This window comes from Schistocerca americana, chromosome 1, assembly GCF_021461395.2.
Source record: "Schistocerca americana isolate TAMUIC-IGC-003095 chromosome 1, iqSchAmer2.1, whole genome shotgun sequence".
In the NCBI taxonomy this organism is placed as follows: Eukaryota; Metazoa; Arthropoda; class Insecta; order Orthoptera; family Acrididae; genus Schistocerca; species Schistocerca americana.
This window is the reverse complement of record NC_060119.1, coordinates 726,013,442-726,040,888: the sequence shown is the minus strand read 5'-3', so window position 1 is coordinate 726,040,888 and position 27,447 is coordinate 726,013,442. Positions and strand designations below refer to the sequence as shown.

Here is a 27,447-nt window from a genome sequence, read left to right as displayed (position 1 = left end):
TATTAGTTGACTAATATCTAGCCTTGCACAAACATTTTTTCCAGATTATGGGATGCTGGAAGTGCTCTGGCAACCTGATATAAAACAATTAATTGCAGTTTGAATACATCTACAACTACACAAAGAACAAAATAACTAGACAGAGTATCACTGCTACGTCTTATATTTCACAAACAAGTTTTAAGTTACATGATAGTTTCAAGAAATATGATCTGTGAGCAAAGCTACAGAAAGCCTAGAAATTCATACTGCCTGCCTTGTCCACCATATTGCAATTAGAAAAAAGGTATTAATCAGTCTGTATGTCATTAAAGGTAATTTATTTATTTTTTGTTATAAGCTTTATACCATTGACTCCAACAGTGTCTGAAGTTGTGAACTACCAGATCACCACAAGACTGAAATATTCCATTAGAAGATGCTCACATGTTTAGAATTCCTTCCTTCGTGTAAGCTAAGAATTTTAATATTTATCATTTTGTTCACGCAAATTGTAAAAAATTTAATGTTCCATAAGTACTGTGTGGTTTATGTATCTTCAATCTGTATATACAGCAAGAATCTGAAAAGCATATGCAACACTGTTGTCCAAAATCCACTCACTTTTACTTTGTGAATGTACTCCTGTTGGCAAAACAAATCCCATGCAGTATCCACAAGTGCAGATAATGTTCCAGAAAACTTGGTAGCAAGTGTGTAAAAAAATTATTTTGCTTTAGACTAAAAAGTAGTTGCACTTAACAAATTTTGATATCAGTTTATACTTTGTGGATACTTGCTTAGATCATTTTTAATTTTTATCATCAGTAGTGGTATGTCCGAGCAAATATCGTCAACGTTAATTGAAAGGAGTCCACATTGTTTACAAACAAATGCTCACATAAAGGTTTGGTTAATATGACACCTAATGTTTGATTTCTAGTGCATCTCATGCTGCTGGTAAAGCATAAGTGGAATGAAGCAGAATCAATTTTTGATCAACCCGTCTTTGCCCAGGTCACACAACAGTTCTGAAATGATACACCAGAACAGTAATGACTGTTATACAACTTTTGTGTTGTGGTAATATTATGTGCCTGCCATACTGTAGGTGGATAAGAAATGAAGTTCAAGTCTTTGGCTGGCAGCCTTGAAGTGCTGCACTTCGACTTCTAATTAAGGAAGATATCACTGGCTAGTTTGTTCCACTACTTTTTTGATTCGTAGTTTCTTATAATAATGACATAACTACTTCAAATACAGAACAGTTACATAAGTGCCCCTAAAATACTTTACACAACAGTTTTCAGTAGAAGCTATTGCAGTACTACTACTAATGACAAGGATTTAAACTTCCCTCAACACTTGAGCCATTGAGAAAAACTCCTCCACCTCACAGAATTCCTGCAGAACAAGCACATAACACATAACAAAAATTTGCACATACTCTTGATAACATTGCTCCATCTGCTTCATCCGATCTTAGAATATGTCGCTTTCCAAACAAAATGTTTAGAACTTTGATGATTTTCTGAAAATTACACATCCATTGTAAAAATATTTAGCAAAGCAACTTCTTATATTATCCTTCTTTAATGTGAAACCAACCTTTGCTTCTTCTAAATCATGTAGTAGTAACAATCTTAATAAATGTCTGTGTTCCTGAAGTGCTACCATTGGATTCTTCTCAGCCCCAAAACTTAACTTAATTTTTATGTCACCCTGCTTTTTCCCTTTATTTTTCCTTTCCAAGCTGCACCAGTACATTTGTCCAGAGGAAGGAATATTCTGTAAGAACAAAAATTTAATCTTAGACACACAAAGTATTTGTGATTTGTGTACCTTAATTTAAATACTTTTATGAAGTTTTTTAAAATAACTGGTAACATTAGATTTTACTCAAAATGCTTTGCTAAATATCCATGCTTTATTACTGAACACAAAATAGCAGCTGTGCTTACTTTTGCTCCAGTGAGATGCTTACACATTCTTCACCTACAGCTATAGCTTGATTCCATTACTCAGTTATGATGGACTAATTTTTCAAAATAGCTTTATGGAAATCAGTGGCTGGAGTTACATTGGCTGATATCTCAAGACCATGTGGTGGGAAAAGGAGTTTGTGTTTGTGGAGTCTGTCTTTGCCCTGTATCACTTTGTACATTAAATTTTTAAGCATTATTCTAAATTTTAGAGCATGGCCTCAAAACAAGCAGGTTCCATAGTGTGAACACACCATACAAACTGACAGTTGGAGTAACAGTCTTGACTTAAGCCAACTCCTGAACTTCAGTGTTTGTCCCAGTGATTTATTTACCATCATCATAAAGCAGGAACTGAGATTTCTTGAAATCAAAAAGCAGGCCACTAGAGATCAATGGAATACAATTTTTATTTATGATTGAACTAGTTAAAATAGTGCCATGGACTTTGTTGTAGCAGTTTAACTTGCAGCATTTCACCAATTACTGTCCCCCCCCCTTTTTTAATTAAGAGTAAGAATTGCTGTATCATGCAACTATCCACAGACTTATCCTTAAAGTGAGCAGCATCTCAGTAAAACATTCCTATCAACTTCAGAATTTTAGTTACTGCAGTGTACAAATCATTCAGGATAACTCCCACATTGCCTGTTTCTGGGTGGACACCTTTCCCCAGTTTGAGCACAAAGAGAGAAAATCAATTAGAGGACTTTTCACCTCTCATATTCTTGGAAATACAAATCGTCTCTTGAGTTGTGTGTTTATTTTATCAGTTGTGTTTCTGTTAACACCACTAGTGAAGTTACGCAAAACTTTTACTGTCAGTAACACTGCAGTTGCTTTAAATGCTTTGCACATTACTGTTTAAACATTCTAAGTGTGGCATAGTGAGTGGATTTTTCTTTTTTTCTCTCTCTTTTTTGCACATAAGATTTTCAAATTTGTTATCAAATCTGTAAGTGAGGGAGATTGTGTCATTTCTAAACAGCATTTTCAAAATTGTTATAAAGCTATGAGGTTTGTCTACATTTGGGCTAAGTGTCCCAGTAGGATCCCCTTGCATTGCATGCTGATGTTGGCAGTTCACTGACACTGGTCATAAGCCATCAGGTATTACTGTACAGTAGACAATGAGAATCACAGAACCCAATGATTTCTTTTGGTGTAAGATACAAATTGATTACATTTGTTTTTAATATGGAGAGCACCAGAATAATTTTTACCGATCCAATTATTAAGATTGTTGAGATTGGTTGCTAAACTTCATATTTATTTGGTGACTGGAAGAAAACTACATATGTTGACAGACTGACCTGCAGCATAGCCCAAAGTCTAGGTTAGGTTGGACTGTGACAAACTTGCTTGTGATTTGTCAAAGCCAATGCATCTTGACATTAAAATATGATTGCTGTAATATTGATGTGTACAATAGCCTGAGATACACATTCATCATTGCAGTAACAAACTTTAATGTATTACATTTCATTTTACTAACTTTATTTGCAAATAATATCAAAATCTGAATTAGCATTTTAACAGACTACCAGTACCCAACTTATACTCGTCATATTTGGTTCTCATTATTCATCACGCATGTTGTTACCAACGTTGGCATGTAATGCAACAGCTGCTGGCACTGCAAAGAAGAGCGGCGCGTTTCGTCACTGGGTTATTTGGTAACCGTGATAGCGTTACGGAGATGTTTAATAAACTCAAGTGGCAGACTCTGCAAGAGAGGCGCTCTGCATCGCGGTGTAGCTTGCTCGCCAGGTTTCGAGAGGGTGCGTTTCTGGATGAGGTATCGAATATATTACTTCCCCCTACTTATACTTCCCGAGGAGATCACGAATGTAAAATTAGAGAGATTAGAGTGCGCACGGAGGCTTTCAGACAGTCGTTCTTCCCGCGAACCATACGCGACTGGAACAGGAAAGGGAGGTAATGACAGTGGCACGTAAAGTACCCTCCGCCACACACCGTTGGGTGGCTTGCGGAGTATCAATGTAGATGTAGATGTAGATGAAGTGCACTTGTACCTACATTTGGCTTTAAAAGGTTGTGACAGCTGATAAATATAAATAAAACTGCTTTCTGTGTCAGTCATTTATTTTGCCACTATGCATTTCGATGGTTCACACTGTCACCTTTAAGAGTAGAATTTTTTAGTTCCATAGCTGGTGTTGGTGAAGAGCACAAATGCCTTTCCAAAGCAGAAGACCGAGTGCAAAGCATGTTATGTTTTGCCTTTAGTGGATGATAAAATTATGTTTTTAGGAATGGCACTGTTAAAGTAAATAAAAAAACATGAATTTATGAGTAAACTTTACTCTCACAAATTCATGTCTTTTTAATTTAGTTTGATAGGGCCCTTCCTAAAACACAATTTTACCAGCAGCAAAATATGCAACATAACCTGCCTTGCACTTTGTCTGCTTCTGTAGAAAGGCATCTGTGCTCATCACTAGCACCAGCTATGTAACTAAGCAATGCTATACCTGAAGATGATTGTGAGATTCATCAAAATGCGTAATGGCTAAATTAATAAATGACTGAGGCAGAAAACTATTTGATTTATATGAACTGCTGAACAATTTCACAGTACAGAACTTCATTTAATCTCAATTTGATACTCACCCTTAATGGAATCTGGACACTACCAACTAGTTCATTATCATGTTTCCCTGTTGATGCTGTCACTGCTATCTCTTTCATTAATTTACGTAGTCCTTTCACACCTTTCACTTCTCCAATCTTCATCATTTTCTCTCTAACTGTCTCTGCAGGATCAAAATCCCTATAAGCAAAGGACATAAATTATTTTCTTGCTAAGTAATTAGGTGGCTGTAACATTGATAAGTAATAGACTTACCATACTTCTACAAATAAAATATCTTCAGATGGATTTTCTACTGGCCTGAAAAATAAAACAAGAAACATCAAGGCCCCATTTCTGCCAACACGACATCAGTTATATACTGCAACAGTTTCAAGAAAATAAAAAAAGAAGACATTACAGATTACAAGCTTACAAGAAGTTTTACTATGGGTTGGACTTTTTTCTAATGTTGTAATTTCTTTTTATTCTAAGAGTGCTATATCTACTTACAGAGAAAAATGCTCTTCCCAAACAGGTGACAGTGTTTCAGACTTCACTGAAGTATTGTAGCGGGCAGTGTTGGCTGAATTTAAGTACAATGTGCAAAATGGGTCACAGAGACCTACAACAAAAAAAAGTTTCATTAACTGTGTCTTCTTGTTTTGTCTTCAACTTCTAGGTTTTATTAACTCTTCAACTGAATACTTTAGGTTATTGGAGGTCAGTGATACATTATAAAATCTTAATTAACAACCTGCATTATTTTTATATTTGTGAAAGTGTTAATAAAACTATTACTATTATAGAATTAATTAAATGCATTGCAATGAAATGGCTAGGTTGAAGGGAATAAAATCGATAAAAATTCCATAATGTGAAACAATATCAGTGTATACCATTGCGGCACGTTTAATGTGCAGTTTTAATGAACCTGTAGAAACAACAGAACACATCAGTGACCATAAAAGTTTTAGCAAGACCTGATTGCCTATTAGCAAGTCCTGTTTGACTAATGGTTGTGGTAAGAAGCAGGAATTTGGTTTCTGGGTCCCATACTGGGATAAATTTTCAAATGTTGCTAAGGGTTTATTACAATTATGGCACTATCTAATGATCTTATTTTGTGATAAGGAGTTGTTTGTTCAGTTAAGTAATCTGAAACATGAATGCTTAGTAAAATATTTTGGAACAGGTAAGAATACATCACAGTGTGAATGCACTACTGCTCTTAATTGGTCTGATAGCATACTCCATACTATTTTGATTCTAATCACTGCATGTAAATTAACATGCATTTATTTTTATTTGTTTGATGTAATTGTGGCATCTCCATTCATTTAACATTTTTGTTTCTTTCAATTAAACTTGTTGAAATATTTATGGATTCAACATCCTCTCTAACACATTTCAGCATGAAGTACAGGAGAAGAAAAAGGAGATGACAAATGACCACTCAATGGTTGAAAAACCTGAATAATTCAGTGCCTATGAAGGCCTGCATGTAGTTGGTTTGTATAAATCAGTTCAGAATTTCCATGGTGTATGTTATTCTTATATAAAAGGAGCAAAAATTACTATTACTCTATAAATGAGAGTTAACAGACATCAAAAACAAGAAAATTACAATTTTCAACAACAGTCTAAGAAAGAGATATTTCAATTCAATTGCTGCCCTCACACTAGGTAATATGCCTCATTACAGGATATTAGATCAAATCTAACTACATTCTTCATAATTCTCACTTAAGAGATGATTGAACACAATGTTATCTCACTATCACTTCCAGAATATTCTTTTCTGAAACAGTAACCCAGTAATAGGAAATTGTGAGGAAGATATTGAGACAAGATAAATGATTATCTCAGTCATATTCCTGATTCGACGATGATACATTCTGATGTTTATTATAGGACACATTTTCCTGATTTAGAGAGAGAAATGTTTGTGGCAGCAGTACTTACCATTTGCATCCTTTGGTGCTAAATCTTTAGCTTCAATTACTTCAACATTTAGTAAAATGTTTGGAGCCTGAAAGTATAAAAATAAGATAAAGAACAGAGCTTTTTGGACTACCAGATTTTCTAGTTTATACATCTTTATGCATTTACTCACCTCTTTTGACTGCGCTCTCTCTAAAAGATTGGAGTGTCTCTCATTATCTAATTTGAAAGCTTCTTGCAAATAACTTAGCAGAGCATCTCTTTCATCACTTGTGACATCAGAACCCACAGTATGGAGCAGTTCATAGAGGATTTCTGAGTAAAGTTCTTCTATCTAGTTAACAAAAAGTAAAGATCTTTGGTTAGACAAACATGAGTACTGTGGTAGTATACATATTGAAGAAAGCACTCAACAAATTAAAATATATTGAGATGTTGAAATGCTAGTAAAATTAATTAAGAGTCCAATTTACCATATTAGATGTTTTATTGTAATCAGTCAAAGACTGGTACAACCAGTTTCATAACATGCGGGTACATCCTCTGATGTATTTAAGGTATAATTTCCCATGTTGTCTAAGTGGTTTAGTGTGTGAGCCAGTGCAATGAAGAACACTAACTGACACAAGCAACAACAGTAATCAAGTGTAATAGAGCCAGTTATCACCGATAATTTACATTCAGAGAACACAAGCTCTAGAGGCCCTACTTAAGAAGTGTGATCAAAAAGTGATGCGAATTTTTACTTTCGTAAAAGATAGATAAAAAAAATCTGCATTAAATTTTGCTTGAAAAATGGAATAAAGTGCAGCACCACATTCAAAATGTTGACCGTAGCTTGTGGTGAATCTACTATGAGTAAGAGAAGAGTTTATGAGCGGTACAAACATGTCAAAGGGGGCTGAAAAGACGTTGAAGATGACAACTACCCTGGAGACCCTAGCGTATCAATTACGGACAACAGTGTGGAAGAAGTAAAGAAAATGGCACTGGAAAATCACCATTGTATAGATATTTCTGATGTCAGCATATCCTTTGGCTCATGCCAAACAATTTCTCTCTCTCTCTCTCTCTCTCTCTCTCTCTCTCTCTCTCTCTCTCTCTCTCTCTCTCTCTCTCTTTTTCTCCCCCCCCCTTTTTTTTGGGCATGAAATGTGTAGCAAAAAAGTTAGTTCCAAAAGTGCTGAATTTTGATCAGACACGCTACTATGTGGATGTCGCTCAGGAATTGCTGAATGAAATCGACAATGATCCGGAAGTCTGAAGAAGGTTGTAACAGGTAACAAAACATGGATATATGGGTATGACACTGAAACTAAGGCCCAACTGTATCAATGGACACTGCCTGAAGAGCTAAAACTGGAAAAAATTCAACAAGTCTGATCATGACTAACCCAGGAATATAAGTTGGGGAATGCCATGCTCAATTCTATTCAGGTGATATGTGCTGGTCTTTGACACCTGGGAATGTGCTGTCACAGCTTTCAGTCTCAAGATACAGTTCTGAAAAAAAGCAGATAAGATTGGAAGTAATTGAATGGTAACATGAATTTACAAATGTATCAAGTTTCCTACACTACCACACTTTACAACATAAATATTGTTTGTTTCATGTGTACCATCCAAGCTTAAGACAAGAGTAGTGCCAGTAACAGTGACAGTCCAGGATCTTCAACATTATCTCATTTTGGAATCACCTGAATAGAATAGAGCATGGCGTTCCCCAACCTGTATTACTAGGTTAGCCCACAGAAACGACTTTGTTCTGGGACTGACAATATCAGCTTTAGACTGTAAAATAAATGCTTAAAAATTTTCACAAAAGTGGAAGAAAAACAGTTCCTGGCTGTATTACTTCTGCATACAATATTTATTATGGCTTAACTACCAAAACCACAGAAATTATGGCATGTAAATTTGCAAAGGGAGATGGGAAATCTTGGGAAATCTGTATCAAAGAACTGAGAAAGAGGGAACATAGTACGACTAGAATGGCTCAAGGCGTTCATAAAACAAAAGACATGTTCACAACTTACGAAAGAACAGACAAGTATATCAAAAGCCACTAGAGGCAAATGTGAAAGTAGTGTTTGAGGATTGGATTTTCCTTAAAGAAAATACAAGTTCGACCCACAAGACAGACACATTCTGGATGACACAGCAGCAACCATTGTGCAGAAGCCACCAAAAGTATTGGTTCGTATGGGCTGCAGAGCAGTTGGACAAGCCAAATCTGTTGATAGAAGTTCACTTGTAATAGTTGTTGCTGTGTCCATGTTGCTTGTGTTTCCTAAGGTGCACTTTGAGGGACCACGTGCTACACAGTCTCTCACCTGTCTTTGGGGGTGGAGCCATAGTCTTAGTCTGGATGAACAGCAAATTATTTGTACAACTTCTTCTGCACTTTGTCAAACATTAAATGTTGGCACATGATTCTGGACACTCATGGAAGCCACACAATCTTAGCAGCATTACCATATTCTAAAGACAATGGTATTACTTTGCTGACTCCGCCATCTCGCACAAGACATGTGCTATATTCTCTTGATTTGAGAGCTTTGCTTATTTCAAGAAATTCCATAATAAGGCACAATGTGATCTTCTGCAGGCACAGAGTTATTGATGATGTTGGCTGACTAGCTCGTAGAGCATTCCTTCTTGTCTTCACCAACCAAAAAGGGCATGTGGTAGTGAATAACTGAATACAGATTTTTTGGACCTGAAGACTGTCAGCTGCCCATTTTTGTAACCGAAATTTGCTGACTGAATCTAAAGGAAGGTCTGATTGATGTTTCTGACCATGGCGTAACTACAAGTCTCAATGTTTCTTAACCTATTGAAGCAGTCAAAGTCAGTTGCAAAAGAACTGAGGCAATATACACAGAAGACATTCAGCTTCATTCCAAAACTCCTTTTCCAAGAGGAAAAACTAACAAAACTAAATCAATGATTCTGACATACACCCATCAAAAACAGTCTTGAAGAAGAATCTTGGTTAGCACAAGAAATTTTATTGAAGAAATACACTGAAGCGCCAAAGAAACTGGTACAGGCATAAGCAGTCAAATACAGTCACATGTAAACAGGCAGAATACAGTGCTGCGGTTGGCAACCCCTACATAAGACAATGAGTGTCTGCCACAGTTGTTAGATTGGTTACTGCTGCTACAATGGCAGGTTATCAAGATTTAAGTGAGTTTGAACATGGTGTTATAGTTCGTGCACAAGCGATGTGTGACAGCATCTTCGAGGTAGCGATGAAGTGGGGATTTCCCGATACAACCATTTCAAGAGTGTACTGTGAATATCAGGAATCTGGGAAAACATTAAATCACCAACATAGCTGCAGCTGGAAGAAGATCCTGCAAGAATGGGACCAATGATGAGTGAAGAGACGAATGTTGAAAATTAGGTGGATCGATAAGGTAAGGAATGAGTTGGTTCTGCGCACAATTTGAGAGGAAAGGAATATGTGGAAAACACTGAGAAGGAGAAGGGACAGGATGATAGAACATCTGTTAAGACATCAGGGAATGACTTCCATTGAACTATAGGGAGCTGTAGAGGGCAAAAACTGTAGAGGAAGGCAGAGACTGGAATACATCCAGCAAATAACTAAGGACGTAGGTTGCAAGTGCTACTTGGAGATGAAGAGGTTGGTACAGGAGAGGAAGGGCTGCATCAAATCAGTCAGAAGACTGATGACCCAAAAGAAAAAGAAAAAGAAAAAAAAATTGTAAAGCACACAGAGGATACAGGAGTTCTGAGCAAATGCATTTGTTGTTTATGATTAATGCTAAACATGCCATATTGATAAAACATGAATACAATAGTGATATACTGAAGAGCCAAAGCAATTGGTACAACTGCTCTAATATCATGTAGGGACCCTGCAAGCACACAGAAGTGCCGCAACATTACATGGCATGGATTCGACTAATGCCTGAAGTAGTACTGGAGGGAAATGACACCATGAACCCTGCATTGCTGTCCATAAATCCATAAGAGTACGAGGTGGTGGAGTTCGCTTCTGAACAGCACATTGCAAGGCATCACAGATGTGCTTAATAATGTTCGTGTCTGGTGAGTTTAGTGGCCAGCGGAAGTGTTTAGACTCAAAAGAATGTTCCTGGGGCCACTCTGTAGCAATTCCCAATGTGTGGGGTGTCACATTGTCCTGCTGGAATTGCCAACATCTGTCAGAATGTACAATGGACAAAATTTGCGTGCTGACACTTATTGATGGCCCAGCATTGAAATCTACAGCAATCTGTGGAAGGGTTGCACTTCTGTCATGTTGAACGATTCTCTTCAGTCATTGTTGGTCTGGTTCTTGCAGCGTCTTTTTCCGGCTGCAGTGATGTTCGAGATTTTATATTTTACCAGATTACTCATACTCATGATACACTTCATCACTGCCTCAGAGATGCTGTGTCCCATCACTCAAGGGTCGACTGTAACACCACGTTCAAACTCACTTATATTTTGACAACCTGCCATTTTAGCAGCAGTAACAGATCTAACAATGGTGCCAGACACTTGTTGTCTTATATAGGTGCTGCCAACTGCAGCGCTCTATTCTGCCTATTTACAAATCTCTGTATCTGAATAAGCATGCCTACAACAATTTCTTTGGCACTTCTATGCACATTACAACATAACTTCATCAGTGGCTTTTAATGAAATGGTTGTGAATTAGGAATGTACTAACTTAAATTGTATTTGCCAGGCTATTGATTAGAAGTACTAGTTATAATTACTATTAGTGAAGGATTATTGTTGGAGAAGCCTCTAGAAGAATTGTTTTGTTTTGTTTAGGGTCCAGCACCTTGGCCAGTAAAAACAGAATTCTTATGGGATCATTTTGTTGTTGCGATCCATCCATCATAAGCTAACTATTCAAAACCTATACATGAACCATCTGCATAAATGTTGGACCTGGTGATTTAGTGATAGAGTGCATGCATGGAAATCAAGAGGTCATGGGATCAAATCTTGGTTGGACCAAGAATTTTTCAACCTTCATTTTAACCTAGTATTCACTTCTCAACCATGTGTGGAATCAACTACATCATGTTGTTTAGATTGTACTTAAACATGGTCCCTTTCCATCACTAAATGAAAGGGGAAGTTTTAGGAACATGCAAATGACTGAAGTGGCCTCCAGCAAAAAAAAAAGAAACTTCCAACAAGCCACTGAGCCAGACAGAAGCAGTAGTAGTAGCAGTAGTAGTAGTAGTAGTAGTAGTAGTAGTACAGTAGTAGTAGTAGCATGGGCGTACCCAGCGAGGGGCGGGGATGGGGGCAGCTGTAAATATTGTAACATCTTGAAATAATGGCCTGAATGAGATCAAACTCTGAGGATATGTAGAATAGTGTACACACACACACACACACACACACACACACACACACACACACACATGCATGCACATGCATGCACAAATGCGCGCAATGGCATCCTCTTACTCCCAGCAGTGCCATACTCTCCAGTGAGAACCCTTGGATGGTATGGAAAGACAAAATAAGGTACCAATACGCCTGCATGGAGCAGAATGTCTCAGAGAAATGAGATTGTCATACATCAATGTTTCATGTTGTATAGCACTCACTGCTATGAAACTGATACATGTGTGTAACCAGTGGACAGAAGAGCAACAAACATAATGTCAAGCAGACATTGGACCTTACAATATGACCACCACATGTGATCACCACCATCCTGACTTCATACCAATGATGAACCATATAGCTTCATCCACAGTGTAGTGAAATGCTGCAAGGGGGCTTCGAACTATCTGCATAGACAGTTCAACATTGTCTGCTAAAGGAGGTGTTGGTGGCACAGAAATGACTTCGCTGCTTGTTGACCAATTAGCTTTTGTTCCACTTCAGTCTAACTTAAAGTGATGGCCATCCATGTGTTGGACACAGACCTGGGGGTATGGAGAATTATTTATTTTTTGGAAGACAAATGGTGACTTGTAAGTATCCATAAAGAGTTCCATTTCCAACCCCCATTAAAAATCTGCACAATACCTATTTTTCAGTCATTTTCTTCAAAAAAAGTAGCAACTCACTACACTGTATTTTTTCCTTTCACTAAGAGCTAGGCCGATGGGGGGTGGGGGTGGGGTGGGGGGGGGGTGGGGGGGGGGGGAGCTGTACACGGCCTGCACTTGCCCCCGGGTATGGTCGTTTCTCTCTAATCCACTAGTCGAGCCCGAATATCCAAATCGCTTGTAGAACTTGAGTTAACAAGAGATTTTGAGGGACTTCAAGCAAAGCTTCTTTCACTTTTTGGCAGGTAAGGAAATGTTTGTTTGACTTGGTCTCACTGTAGTACATCTGGAAGACATAGGAAGTTGGCGATACAGAGGAACTAACAAGGCAATTGATTGATGAAATATTCATGAATCTGGTGAAGGGGATGAGATATGAGTACAGAATTTTTCAGATATCATCAGTACTGCAATACACTGCATTACGAGAAGTGCTGGTCTTTTCAGTAGCTAGTTGATCATAGGATGGGAGTATGTTAGCAGTTTCCTCTGTTATTCGTTCAGATTCTTTTGTACTATGAAACAATTTCGTCCGCACCCTTCCACCCCAAAAAATTACGGTTTTAACAAATCCTCAGAAAACCTGGTGTGGAATCATCGAAGGAGACGAAGGTAATAATAAATTACTTCAAAAAAATATATACTAAGACAAATAGCTGATATTTTAATTCAGATTCAAAAAACTTTTGAGGAGCAGGTCTTGAGCTTGAAATAATTTGAGTTTACTTGTGCTACGTGACAGCACTGCAACTGTAAGCGCTTTTTTTGTTTACGTCACCAATCGAAAAGTAGAAATAAAAATTGCTGGTCTCAAAATTTGAAGCAGCTGAGCTCGAGTGGAAAATATCGAAACAACATCAGTCTATTTTATCTCCTGTTCCTTTTTATTTTTGCTGTGAATGAAGCCCACAATAAAGATCGCTGTTGTTTCTCTGACACAGGCTAGAGAAAGATGGTGACAAGGGCGTATGTCGGAAGTTTCAAGGATGCTTTTGTAGATGCCACAGTTCGGGTTATCAGAGACATCAAAATCTTCGTTTCCACAGTGTTTGTTGATTTGTGAACCTCAACGTTTAAACAGTGAGTAAGAAGAGAAGAAGAAGAAGAAGAAGAAGAAGAAGATGATGATGATGATGATGATGAAGGCCGTAGTGATCAGTCAGGTTTTTGGCTATGGATTTAATTTAATTTCCTTGTAAGTTCTCTTTGTTTTTCTTCCACTAGCTGCAAATGAGGCATGAAAATTTTAAACGATTTCAATAAAATTTTCTGTTGTCTTAAAGTTTGAATTTTTTGATCTAGCAAATGTCTTAACCTAATCACGTGCTGATCTCTGTGTTTGACAAGTAGGCTGGTGGAAACACATTCATTTTTGCGTCATTTTTATCCACAATAATTAAGACGACTCTGTTCAAAATTCAGAGTAATTTTGTGTCTGAAAGGTTGACAGGACAGTTACAAGCTGCCAGCAGCTGCTAAAAGTTCGTTTCATTAAGTTTCGCTAATGTCTCTATATTATACGCAAACGAAAAACATGGTTATCAAAGTATAAAACAAATTAATAATAAAAAGCTAATGGCTATTGAAGTCCCATTCGGCAAACTGGAATTAACTGTGGTGACAAAGTCTTCATAATTAGAACCGAATTCGAACACTGCATATTCCGAGAAGTGGGTCTGGCTATTAATGAATTAGTTGAGTAGCGAAAGTAATGTTTCCTATTTCTTTCTGTCCCTGGTCATGCAAATGGTATAATTTCCAGCTTCTACTTATTACCAGGTAGTCATCAGAAGATACGCCTAAAACAAATAAGTAGCGGGGTAGTATAGACTAAGAAATTAAATTACAAATCTCTCTTACATACACTCCTATAAGCACACTACATTAATTGTGTAGAGAAGTTACTTTGATTTGCTATTTAATTTCCTAGTATTTTACTATCCAGTTTTCTTTCTTTTTAAACTTATCCTGTCGAGATGACGTGGTAATAAGTCGGAAGCAGTAATGATGTCACTTGTGTGACCTTAGGCTGAAATATACAAGGTGGTTCCAGGGCGATATTGCAAGCTTTCAGGGATGATGAAGGCTAAACGTATCAATTTGAGGTAAGGGACCCTAGACCCAAAGCGACCTGGTCTAAAGTTTTAAGAGAAAATTGTTCTGATACGTCTGACTGTGGAATACCCGTACTGTTGTTGCTAAGATTGAAGGGTACGCAACTTTGAGGTGGTGGTATGGACAAAAACATGAAACATATCTGTTCTTCTGAGGAAGTTTCCGTACCTTTTGATACATGTATTTAGAACCCGCGTATTTACAGGACTTCTTTTCCTTGTTTTGGTCCACGCTACCGCATCTGAAGATTGCCTACCCTACAGTCTTAGCAACAACAGTACCGGTGCATGTGTTCCACTGTCAGAGGTATCGGAATTATTTTCGCTTGCAGCTTTCGAACTTGTCGTTTTCAGACCACCGTTCCTTACCTTCAATTGATACATTTACCCTTCTCCATCACCCTTGAGAGTTTGTATCATCCGCACAGAACCACCATGTGCAACACAAAAAAATTACAGTAAGGTCACTGTGTTTCCCTAAGGCAGTAAGCGTAGGCTTTGTAATGTCAGTCCCGTTGTCCCGCGCCCACTCACAGCACGCGCTGTTCCTCCCCACTCACTGTCATGGTTTCGAGGTATATGGTGGCCTGTCTCTTGAGGAATTCCTTCTTGACGCCCCTGAAGATGTTGCGGCGGCGCGGCGGCCGAACGGCCGGCAGCGCCGCGTCGGCCCCGACCAGCATGTCTCCGGCAGGCGTTCAGAGCAGCAGCGACAGAGGCGGCGGCGGCAGCGGCGGCTCCAGCAGCCGTAGTCGCCGCGCAGCAGCGGCGCCGGCACACTGGCCACGCGGGGGCATGCGCGCCGACCAACCCTGCCTGCCCTTCCCTCCTCTGCCCTTCCCTTCCGGCGCCTTATTTATAGCTGCGCCCACTTTACGAAACAAGCGACGCGCTAAATTATTACTTTTTTCTTCCGGCGCCGAGAGGTGGCGAAAAACCAGCCCCCGAGTGTACACACGCGGCGGTGTATCGCTGCGGCCCCGCCGTGGAGCGGCCGGCGAGCCGCGATAGACTGAGCGCTCCTACACACACACTGCTGGCGACGGGTTTGCCAAATACTATTTCTGTTGGGGGGCCGGGCGTCGAGCGCTGCCCCGTGCTGGCAGCCACCAGACACTCGGTGCATCCGCTACCTGGGCCAAGGCTGGACACCGGCCGCTGTCCTCCGTCTCACATTCCGAGTACTCTGCTGACCGGAAACTAAGCGTGACCGCTTCTCTGCCACGGATGCCTCTAAGCCCCAATTAACTCACAGCCAGCTGGGGCTCGTAGATAAAAGCTCTGACAATTAGCTACCCCAAAATCTATTAAAATATATTTTTGAATAACACGAGGGGGCGTTCAGCAAGTAATGCAACACGTTCTTTTTTTCTGAAAGCATTTACATCTGCATCTACATCCATACTCCGCAAGCCACCTGATGGGGTGTGGCGGAGGGTACCTTGAGTACCTCTATCGGTTCTCCCTTCCATTCCAGTCTCGTATTGTTCGTGGAAAGAAGGATTGTCGGTATGCTTCTGAGTGGGCTCTAATCTCTCTGATTTTATCCTCATGGTCTCTTCGCGAGATATACGTAGGAGGGAGCAATATACTGCTTGACTCTTCGATGAAGGTATGTTCCCGAAACTTTAACAAAAGCCCCTACCGAGCTACTGAGCGTCTCTCCTGCAGAGTCTTCCACTGGAGTTTATCTATCATCTCCGTAACGTTTTCGCGATTACTAAATGATCCTGTAACGAAGCGCGCTGCTCTCCGATGGATCTTCTCTATCTCTTCTATCAACCCTATCTGGTACGGATCCCACACTGCTGAGCAGTATTCAAGCAGTGGGAGATCAAGCGTACTGTAACCTACTTCCTTTGATTTTGGACTGCATTTTCTTAGGATTCTTCCAATGAATCTCAGTCTGGCATCTGCTTTACCAACGATCAACTTTATATGACCATTCCATTTTAAATCACTCCTAATGTGTACTCCCAGATAATTTATGGTATTAACTGCTTCCAGTTGCCGACGTGCTATTTTGTAGCTAAATGATAAGGGATCTATCTTTCTATGTATCCGCAGCACATTACACTTGTCTACATTGAGATTCAATTGCCATTCCCTGCACCATGCGTCAATTCGCTGCAGATCATCCTGCAATTCCGTACAATTTTCTATTGTTACAACCTTTCAATGTACCACAGCACCATCTGCGAAAAGCCTCAGTGAACTTCTGATGTCATCCACAAGGTCATTTATGTATATTGTGAATAGCAACGGTCCCATGACACTCCCCTGCGGCACACCCGAAATCACTCTTACTTCAGAAGACTTCTCTCCAATGAGAATGACTAATTTTATTCAGTATCTCAATACACCCCCACTCTTTTGGCTACAAAACCCCATTTTCGAACGTAATCTCCGTTCAAAAAGACGGTCTTATGTCACCTTACTATGAAGGTCTTTATGTCCGCCTGGTACCACTATACTGATCGACGTCGGAGCTAAAGTATAGCTGCATCAATAGCCTCCCCATGACTCACGGATTGCTTCCTGCGGAGTGCATCCTTCGTGGAGTCAAAGAGATGAAAGCGGGAAGGTGCGAGATCTGGGCCGTAGCGTAGATGAGGAAGAACAGTCCAATGAAATTTTGTGAGCTCCCTTCGGGTGCGCAGGCATTTATGAAGCCTTGCGTTTTCATGGAGGAGGAGCAATCCGTTTGCTTTTTTGTGGCGACGAACACACTAATATCGTTTCTCCAATTTCCTGAGAGCAGTACAATACGCTTCAGAGTTGATCGTTACTCCATGAGGGAGGTCATCAAACAGAATAAACGCTTCGGAGTCCCTGAAGATCTTCGCCATCACTTTACTGGTTGAGTGTACAGCTCTGAACTTTTCTTTCTTTTTTTTTTCCTTCGGAGGAAAGATAGTGTGGTGCCACTCCGTTTTGTTTCCTCTTCGATTGAGGAACCCACGTTTCATCGCCTGTAACGATCTTCGACAAAAAAATTGGCACGATCAGCCTCGTAACGTGCAAGCAATTCCGCTCAGATAGCCTTTCGTTGCTTTTTATGATCTTCCGTTAGGCGGTGAGGAACCCAACGGACACGTACCTTTGACGAGTGTGTCCGCACTACCAACAGAGACGTTCAATTGCGCAGCTATGTGTGTGATTGTAATCCGTCGATCACCTTCAACGTCTCCGCACTTTCCAGCATTGTAGGAGTCACAGCTGTGTGTGGCCGGCCGGCAAGTGGGAGATCAGACAGGTTCGCGCGACCTTGCTGCAATGATGACAGACTGCTTGCCCAACGCCTCATTATGCTTCTGTTCACTGCCATAACTCCGTAGACATTCTGCAAGCGCCTATGTAACTCTGCGATGCTCTGGTTTTCCTCCAAAAGAAACTCAGTGTCAGCTCTCTGCTTGGGACGCACCTCCTTCACATACCAGATGTCCCACAACAAATTCCACATTTTTTCAACCGAAACTGGCCTAGAAAAAAATGTGTTGCATTAAATATTGAACACCCCAGGTATATTACAGAATTTAAATTATCAGGAAGAATTTCGAATATTTACTACGTGGACTTAAATAATGGCAGTCAACGTTTCTACAACTATTGATACAGACTTACGTTTTTCGAACAGGTTATGCACTTACGGCGCCTTCAAATACGCGTTAGCTCCATATAGCAGTGGTTTAGGGGCGTGGCTTTTTACAGGCTTCCGCGAGGCTAAAAAAATATGATCTTAAGGGGTTTTACTACCACTCACAGGGTTTTCACGTTCCGCAGGACAATCAACAGAGTGACTGATCCTTCACTCTAGAATCCTTGTCTCTGCATCTCTATTATGCTTTAATGCGTCATTAATACAGGCGTAATATTAATATTTTGATAGTAGCAACGATGTCTTTTTGTTTCTTGTATTGGTAATTCTACCCCATGTACTAAAGATGTGATAAGTTTGTACAGTGCACGTCTCGTTAGAGTGTACAGAAATACAGTGAAGTGCTGCCACTTAGCGACAGTTTCATCAACGGTTAGATTAAATAAGGACGCAGAACATGTTTTCAATTGCTAACAAGTGCTTTGCTTGCAAACAATATTTGCTTGATAAAGTGCGTTCTTTCCGTTGTTTGAGGTACATTTTGACGGCATTTCAGTATGGGACTGTTCAAGCTGGTGGAGGCTCTGTAATTGTGTGGGGCGTGTGCAGCTGGAGTGGTATGGGACCGCTGATACATCCAGATACGAATCCGACAGGTGACAGGGACGTAAGCATCCTGTCTGATCACCTGCATCCATTCATATCCATTGTGCATTCCAACGGACTTGACAATTCCGGCAGGACAGTGTGACACTCCACACGTCCACAAATGGTACAGAGTTGTCCCAGGAACACACTTCTGAATTTGAACAATTCCGTTGTCCACTAAACTTCCCAGACATGAACGTTATTGAGCATATCTGGGATGCTTTGCAACGTGCTGTTCAGAAGAGATCTCCACCCTTCGTTCTCTTACGGATTTATGGACAGCCCTGCAGGATTCATGGTGTCAGTTCCCTCCAGCACTACTTCAGACATTAGTCGAGTCCATGTCACGTCGTGTTGCGGCACTTACGCGTGCTCGCGGGGGCCCCACACGATATTAGGCAGGTGTACCATTTTCTTTGGCTCTTCAGTGAATTACTCCACCAAGCAGCGGAACTACTTTCCTCATTAACTTATCCATGACCGCACAAGTTCTGTGGGAAACAGTGTGGTTTCTTTTCCTCCTCTTAAGTCTTTCCTCAACCCTATTTCACGCTCTTTCTTTCTCCTTGCTTTATCTCTTAGTTCCATAGTCTACTGCTTTCCTGTTCACTTCTTATACTTTTGACAAGCGTTATTCTGTCTCCCCTCACTGTCTATACTGTCGTTTGACGACATCATCACTAATTATTTAATTATTCCCCAAGTGATTTTGATACGACACACACCACCTCTACTGCTCTGCAGGCGTTCAGCATAATTTCCATCTGAAGTTGCAACTCAATAAAGAACGCAATCTTAGGTAGTGCAGGTTCTTGATAGTTTCATTGGAATCGTTCCGGTGTCCAATGCTTCCAATGGAACGATGTGCACCGACTTAAGTTTACATGTGTCTTTCACTTTATCTGTCAGATCCCCGTATTTGCTTATTTTTGCTGGTCATCGAGGAAAGGAGGTTAGGGTTTTGCGTCGCGTCGACGGCGAAGCGATTAGAGGACCAGAACAAGCTCAGACTCAGAAGGATAGCGAAAGAAACTGGTCATGTCCTTTCCACGGAACCATCCCAGCATTGCGTTAAGTGATTTCGAGAAGCCACGAAAAACCTAAATCTGGATGAGTAGAGGGGGGGTTTCGAAGCGCCATCCTGCGAATAAGAGTCCAATGGGCTAATATATAATAGGCCACCTCGCTCAGTTTCTCACTTCTCATCTCATCATATCCCATACAGCCCAAGTGGAGAAAAGTCAGGAGATCGTGTTTGTCAGGGAGGTGCTGTATGCCTTCCAGAGCACGCTGTGTTTCACAGACAGTGTGTGGGCGAGCATTATCATGTCGGAATAATACATCACTTTCCTGTTGCAAGAACGGCCAAAGAACGGGTCCAACAACATTCTGCATGTACCGAACGCGTCCCCTCCAGAAATACCAAACGTGAACGAAAGTTGTATCTTATTGAACCCCAAACTATAAGGCCTGTGGTAAGGCCAGTGTGTGAATGCACTCTACGAGACAGCGATCACCAGGTCTATGACGTACAGACAAACGACCATCACGTGCGTGCAGGTAAAATCTGCTTTCATCGCTGAAGACGACGCCGCACCATTCTATCTTCCAAGCGACCCTCTGACGGCACCACTCGAGTCGCGCACGTCGAAGCTGTGGCGAGAGTGGAAGAAGGGCTGGAGGTGTGCGTGCCCGTAGTCTCATTGCTAGTAAGAGGTTCGCAACAATTCGTGTTGACACGTCTGGGTTCACAAACCCTCTTATCTCTGCTGTGGTAGCTGTAGGATCTGCTACTGCTGCACTTTCAAAATGACGATACTGGCGAGCGTCTGTGCTGTGTGGACGTCGAGAACGTTGTCTACTGGTGGGAGAATGTTCACGTGACCACTGATACCAGCATCACTGCAAAACAGACGCATCACGTCCAACGTGTGTTTTAATTCTCCGAAAGGACCACCCCGCTACTCGGAGGCAACAATTTGTCCCCTTTCAGACTCGCTCAGTTGGTTACAGGAATCGGAGTGTGCCTCTGTAGCGTCACCACGCTACAGAGGCGCACTCCGCTTCCTGCAGCCAACTGAGCGAGTTGCTTGCTTCACACGTTTCCACCACACAGAGTCTTCTGGCTATGAGGAAGAAACAGATGGCGCTTGACAGCTATGCCATTGCGCTATCTGTTGGCGGATGACGTTGAAATCATCATCTTTCTGTCCATTCTCCAACAGATCATGTATGCCGTCATCGGATCAAAATCGACATCGTCTTTCCAGGTGCACTAATTTTTTTTCCGATAGTTTATTTATTAAGAACACGCAAAAACCTGAAATCTCACTTTTGTTAGTCAGTAAAGTGATCATACCTTCAACCTTTTTATTTCAAAGTGAAGCTGTTAATAAAATTCTCCTGGGTTTGGCTGTCTCAAACCCAGAACAATATTTATTGACTGGGACAACCGCCGTGAAAGCCTACGTTTACATCAAAGTGAAGCTCCTTACACCCAACGGTACAATCGTGCGTCTACTGAGAAATATAACTGTATATCCAAAGTGTTTTCTGTTGCTGCATGCATACATATTAAATTATTAACGTCTCGTTGATCGGAGGGGAGCTACTATCGTTGTAGAGTGTGAGTGTGTGTGTGTGTGTGTGTGTGTGAGAGAGAGAGAGAGAGAGAGATGGTATATTATTTTTAATCATCCCAATTCGAGAAGGTAACTGTCAATTATACTAATGGTATCGTTATTGACGTAATATCGAAGCAGCTTGATTTAGAACCAGAATATGGGCCGGCGACCATGTACAAAATAATGGTTTCTTGAAGATGTATTCAGTGAGTTAAACAACAATCGCTACGTCGAGGCAAGAATCAGGAGAAAAACGTGCTACATCGATTTACACAAAACTGATACAGGTTTAGTCCATCAGAGAATGACTGTTATAGCACCACGTATACGTTCAAAATGTCCCACTTTACCGTTCGGGGCACTTTTCTTGCAGAATTACGGAGGTCGTTGAGAAGCTGTACTGAGATTTTGCTATCCTTAAGATCGTTTCCCAGTTGACACGGTAAGGCGTGAAAACATGCATACATTCTTTCCTTGTTCAGATCAGGAATGGAACAATCAAGAACAATTAATAATGAAACAATGGCACGGAGTTACCACACGATCCACTGAGCAATAGTTTGAAATGTGGTAGTGTTGTGGTCTTCAGTCCGACGACTGATTTGATGCAGCTGTCCATGCTACTCTATCGTGTGCAAGCCTCTTCATCTCCAAATTACTACTGCAATCTAAATCCATCTCAATCTCCTTATTGTATTCATCTCTTGGCCGCCCCCTACGATTTTTACCATCCACACTTCCCACAATACAAAACTGGTGATCGCTTGACGTCTCAGAATGTGTCCTATCAAGCGAGCCCTTCTTTTGGTCAAGCTTAGCTACAACTATCTTGTCTCTCCAATTCTATCCAGTACGTCCTCATTAGTAACGTGATTGACCCATCTAATCTTCAGAGTTCTCCTGTAGCACCATATTTCGATAGCTTCTCTTTTTATCCAAACTGTTTATCGCCTATGTTTCGCTTCCATACATAGTTACACTCCGTACAATTACTTTCATAAGAGACTGCCTGACACTTAAATCTATACCTGATGTTAGCAAATTTACTTCTGAAACGCTTTTCTTGCCATTGCCAGGCCAAATTTTATACCATCTCTACTCTATCAGTTATTTTGCTTCCCAGATAGAAACATTCACCTACTACTTTTAGTGTATCGTTTCCTCATCCAATTCCCTCAGCATTACCTGATTTAATTTGACTGCATTCCATTATCATGGTTATGCTTTTGTTGATATTCATCTTATATCCTGCTTTTAAGACACTGTCCATTCCGTTCAACTGCTCTTCCAAAACCTTTGCTGTCTCTGACAGAATTGCAGGGTCATCGGCAAATCTCAATCTTTATTTCTTTTCCTTGAATTTTCATTCCTACTCCAAATTTTTCTGTGGTTTCCTTTACTGACTGTTCAATGTACAGATTGAATAACATCGAGGATAGGGTACAACCATCTCTCACTCCCTTCTCAGCCGGTGCTTTTGTTTCATGCCTCTCAATTGTCATGACTTATCTGTTTTTTTTTGTTTTTTTTTTTTTGTTTTTGCAAGCTGTCAATAGCTTTTCGATCCTTGTCTTTTCGCCCCACGACCTTCGGACTTTCAAAGAGTTTTCCAGTCAACATTGCCTAAACTCTCTCTAATTCTACAACTACTGTAGAAGTAGGTTTGCGTTTCCTTGACCTATCTTCCAAAGTAAGTCAATATTCTCACACGTCTTCCTGCATTTCTCCGGAATCCTAACTGATGTTCCCCGAGGTCGACTTGTACCAGTTTTTCAAATCTTTTGGAAAGGCTTCGTGTTAGTATTTTGCCTCCATGAATTATAGAACTGCTTTCTTTGAAATTGGATTTATTACATTTTTCTTGAAGTCTGAAGGTATTTCGTCTGTGTCGTACATCTTGCAAACCATATGGAAGAGTTTTGTCATGGCTGATTCTCCCAAGGCTATCAGTAGTTCTGACGGAATATCGTCTATTCCCGGGGCCTTGTTTTGATTGGGTTTTTCAGCGCTCTGTCAAGTTCTTCTCGCAATATCGTATCTGCCTTCTGATTTTCATCTACGTCCTCCCCACTTTTATAATATGCCCTCCAGTACAACTCCCTTGTATAAAACATCTATATAGTCTTTCCAACTTCAGTTTTTCCCTTTGCTTAGGAACGGTTTCCTATCTGAGCTCTTTATTTTCATACAACAGCTTCTTTTTTTCCAAAGGCCTCTTTAATTTTCCTGTACATGATATCTATCTTACCCCTAATGATAGAAGCTTCTAAATTCTTACATTTGTCCTCCAGCCAAGCCCGCTTAGCCATTTTGCACTTCCTGCCAATTTCATTTTTTAGACGTTTGTTTTCGTTTCACCTGCTTATTACTGCAGTTTGATATTTTCTCGTTTGATGAATTAAAAGTTTTGAAACATGGACATAAATGGATGAACGGAAGACAAGTCGACTGCAATACTTGTCCTTTCTCGGTGATACTATATAACACCAAAGTGACGTCTTACTGTAGGTACCCGATGTCAGTAGTGGCTGATGAGTCTTATTTATGTTCCTCAAGAATAACTGTAAAGTTTACTGGGCGCTCTAAAGTACCATTCGATTTATTCATTATTAGTTTCATAAATGCATACATTGTCACAGTAAAATGGCGAAGAGACTTCGCTTGTAGCTCCAACCGTCTGAAATTCCAACCCGAAGCAACTTTTCTATTCTCGCGCACATAAAACCGTGTGCCCGACGGCAGCATAGTTTTGTTCATTCCCCGAATTCTCTCTGAAGGCGAAAGGGAAATAAAACGCTCTAGTGATGAATGCCAACTCTGCGTTCATAGTTACAGTTGCCTCGGCAGTAAACATCACCGACACCAAATGCTCTGGCAGCTGCAAGGCGAGATTGCCCGCACGTGGCACAAAATCAGTGACGTTTCAAGTGCCCGACTTGTCCGTTTTCTCATACATAATGGAGCAAATCAAAACAGTGGAAAATGAAACGAAAACATCGAAATGCAATTTAGATTACGCTCTATATGAAACAGAATCAGGACAATAACAACAGAATGAAGTATTTTTTAGGTAGATCCAGACTCTAAAAGTTATATAACTATGTGGATTCGGGCCATAGGGTTAAGAATTTTCATCAGGAGACGGCCATCTAATTTCTTCAGAGAGAGAGAGAGAGAGAGAGAGAGAGAGAGAGCCGCTGCCTGTTCGGCGTCTTAAATTTGACGTTTATGGCATATTGGGTGGTGTCAAAAACTTCATTCAGTAAACAATATCGACTTCAAAACGAAACATTTCAAAACTTTGATACACGGCTAAAGCATGAAGTGAGTTCAGCACTAATATAGTTGTTGATGTGCATCCGAAGCGACGAATGAAAATTCGTACCAAGGGCAGGATTCGAACCCGGGTCTCCTGCAACTAGGCACGTGCACCAACTACTACGCCACCCTGCACAACTGCATGGACTACCCTGTTATTCCCTTCTCAATTCAAATTCCCATTCACGTCTAAGCCCACTTGATAGTCCCCCTAAACACTAACGGCACTGCAGATTGTGCGCACCTAATAGCATCTTGTTTCTGGGCGAAACGTCTCTGATTTACTTAGTTCATTTAACTTACTACTACTCTCCTCTGCCCTGGATTTATGGTTGTTACATAGCACCTAAATCCATTGACAAGCTCTACGCTGAGTATCCTGTTATAGCAAACACAATGCGTTGCAAGAATCGAAGATTCTCAGACAGAAAGCACTTCGACCTAACGAAGAGAGCTTTAGTTCTTCCAGTGATTCGTCATGATTCTTTCTAGTTTATATCCGTGTAGACAGGCAAGCTTAAGCGTGACTCATCTAATGAAGCAATCTGTCTGCAGAGCTCCCTGACGCATAGGCGTACTCTTTGAAAAGGTTTGCGTTCAATGCCTTTCAATTATCTTTTATTACTTACCTCACTTGTAATGTCAGGCTGGCTATTCGTCCAGTTTTCGTCACACAATACTTCCGTAGATAAATTCGAATTCAGTTTAAAAGTTATTACATTCTTTCGTAAGTACTGCATATTTAACTGTGTGTCATTAAAACAAAATTTTGAAACAGGCGTATTTTTAAGGCCAAAGTACTGTAAACTTCTTCCTTTTGATAACGAGGATGTAATTAATATTGGAAACAGTTCCGTGTTTGGAGCACGTGTATTACCGTAAATGTAAAACACAAGCTGCATAGTCATTATAAGAACGTCCAAATGATATGAAACTTTCAGAACATTCAGAGCAGCGACATCTGTAAACGGCAATGTAAAGTGGGTTTAAGGACTGCGGTAGAAGAAAGTGTGTTATGTACATAGGCGAACTTTTCGTTAGATAGCTGTATCCAGTCAACCAAGAAAGGGCAACATGACCAAGTTACGAAGTTTGAAAAGCCATTAGTGGTCATCCGTAGCCAATGTGGTACGTTGTATCGTGAAACTGCATGTCATTCAATACATTGTGCAAATAATATGTCGCGTCAATGCAAGACGAGTGACAGAAAAATCAGGCGAATAGTAAAATCAACTGAGTTGAATTGTAAAATCAACTGAGTTAATCTAAACTTGGCGTTAGTTCAGAATTACATTCGCCTCTTCGTATGGAGAGACCGACTGTTGACCGGCCAGTAGTAGTACAACGCAACGCACTTCTGCGGATGTGGCACTTTGTACGGCGATTGTTCGACAATGTCTGACGTACTGCGGCCTGCGTGCAGTTATTTTGCGTAGGATGCACGTATGGTGTGCTTATTGGCATCAGATCACTCTTATAGACGTCCCCCCTCGATAGCTGAGTGGTCAGCGCGGCCGAATGCGGTGCAAAGGGGCCCGGGTTCAATCCCCAGCTGGGTCGGAGATTTTCTCCCCTCAGGGACTGGGTGTTGTGTTGTCTTCATCATCATATCATCCCCCCATGTCTCTCTACCCTGGTAAGATGCACGCGTTCGAGCACGAATGTTCTGAAATCTTCCGTTTCTGGAAATTCGTGAACATGCTCGATACAATTCATGATATTTGTAACGCTTGGGGCAACATCAAGACACCAACAGCTCGCTAGTGGAAAAAAGTTGCTACATCCTCCACTGAAAGCAGATTTGATGGTTACAGCAGTGAAAAATTTGCTGCTGCTCGTCTAACAGAGACTGCGAAACCAATTTACTGGTTGTGAAGACGTAGACGACGAAAACACCCACGACTGGTTGATGGTGTCTATGAACCGAGGTTTGAGCAGCTACGTGAGGCAGATGTAGTAAACAATGTGTACGGTAGAGGAAGAGCGCGAAGACGAGACTATCTTGGAACGCGCAGTCACGAATCCCAAGGCACGGAAATCAGCTTATCTGTCATTAGAGTATGCAGAACGCAGTTCGTTTGTCTGTACCGATTTTGCGGCTTTTCGGAAAATGAGAATCGTAGTAACTAACAAAGTGAACGTAAAACATAATCAGAAAAGAATTATTTCTCCTAGAACGAAATGAAACTTAATGATAGGAAATCGGCGTGTCTTTCGCGTAATACTATAATTAAGTCGTCAGTTTGCGAAGGAGGCGTTCAAAATGTCAGCTGTGGCACTTTTTGTAAATACGATAGCAGTTTCTGGTAAAAAAAAAAAGTGTTTTTTGGTTATCCGCGTAGTCTCCACCTCACGTTAACCCGGATAATCGGGAGCTTTCTCCACTTCCACTTACTCTGGGTCGGTGTTTATACAGTGAGGTAATGTAAGTCACGGGGGACCTCCTAACATCTTGTCGGGCATCCTTTTGCCCGGCGCAGTACATCAACTCGACGTGGCATGAACGCAAGTCGTTAGAAGTCCCCTGCGGAAATATTGAGCCACGCTGCCTCTAAACCCGTCCATAATTGCGGAAGTGTTGCCAG

The 27,447-nt window shown here is 40.7% G+C and overlaps 1 protein-coding gene across 4 annotated transcripts in view; it reads right to left on the bottom strand.

Moving 5' to 3' along the window:
* The window catches only part of LOC124610446 (protein unc-13 homolog 4B), a 251,742-nt gene that overhangs the window by 49,877 nt on the left and 174,418 nt on the right, over positions 1-27,447 (bottom strand). For 3 of the 4 annotated variants that reach the window (XM_047140159.1, XM_047140161.1, XM_047140160.1), the window contains exons 3-8: positions 6,671-6,832; positions 6,520-6,586; positions 5,068-5,179; positions 4,831-4,875; positions 4,596-4,755; positions 1,588-1,767 (exon numbers count right to left, since the gene is read on the bottom strand). In XM_047140159.1, the coding sequence (XP_046996115.1) occupies positions 1,588-1,767; positions 4,596-4,755; positions 4,831-4,875; positions 5,068-5,179; positions 6,520-6,586; positions 6,671-6,832 (726 nt within the window). Of the gene's footprint in view, positions 1-1,587; positions 1,768-4,595; positions 4,756-4,830; positions 4,876-5,067; positions 5,180-6,519; positions 6,587-6,670; positions 6,833-15,234; positions 15,669-27,447 lie in introns of those variants that run through there. The other variant, XM_047140162.1, reaches the window with a different exon arrangement.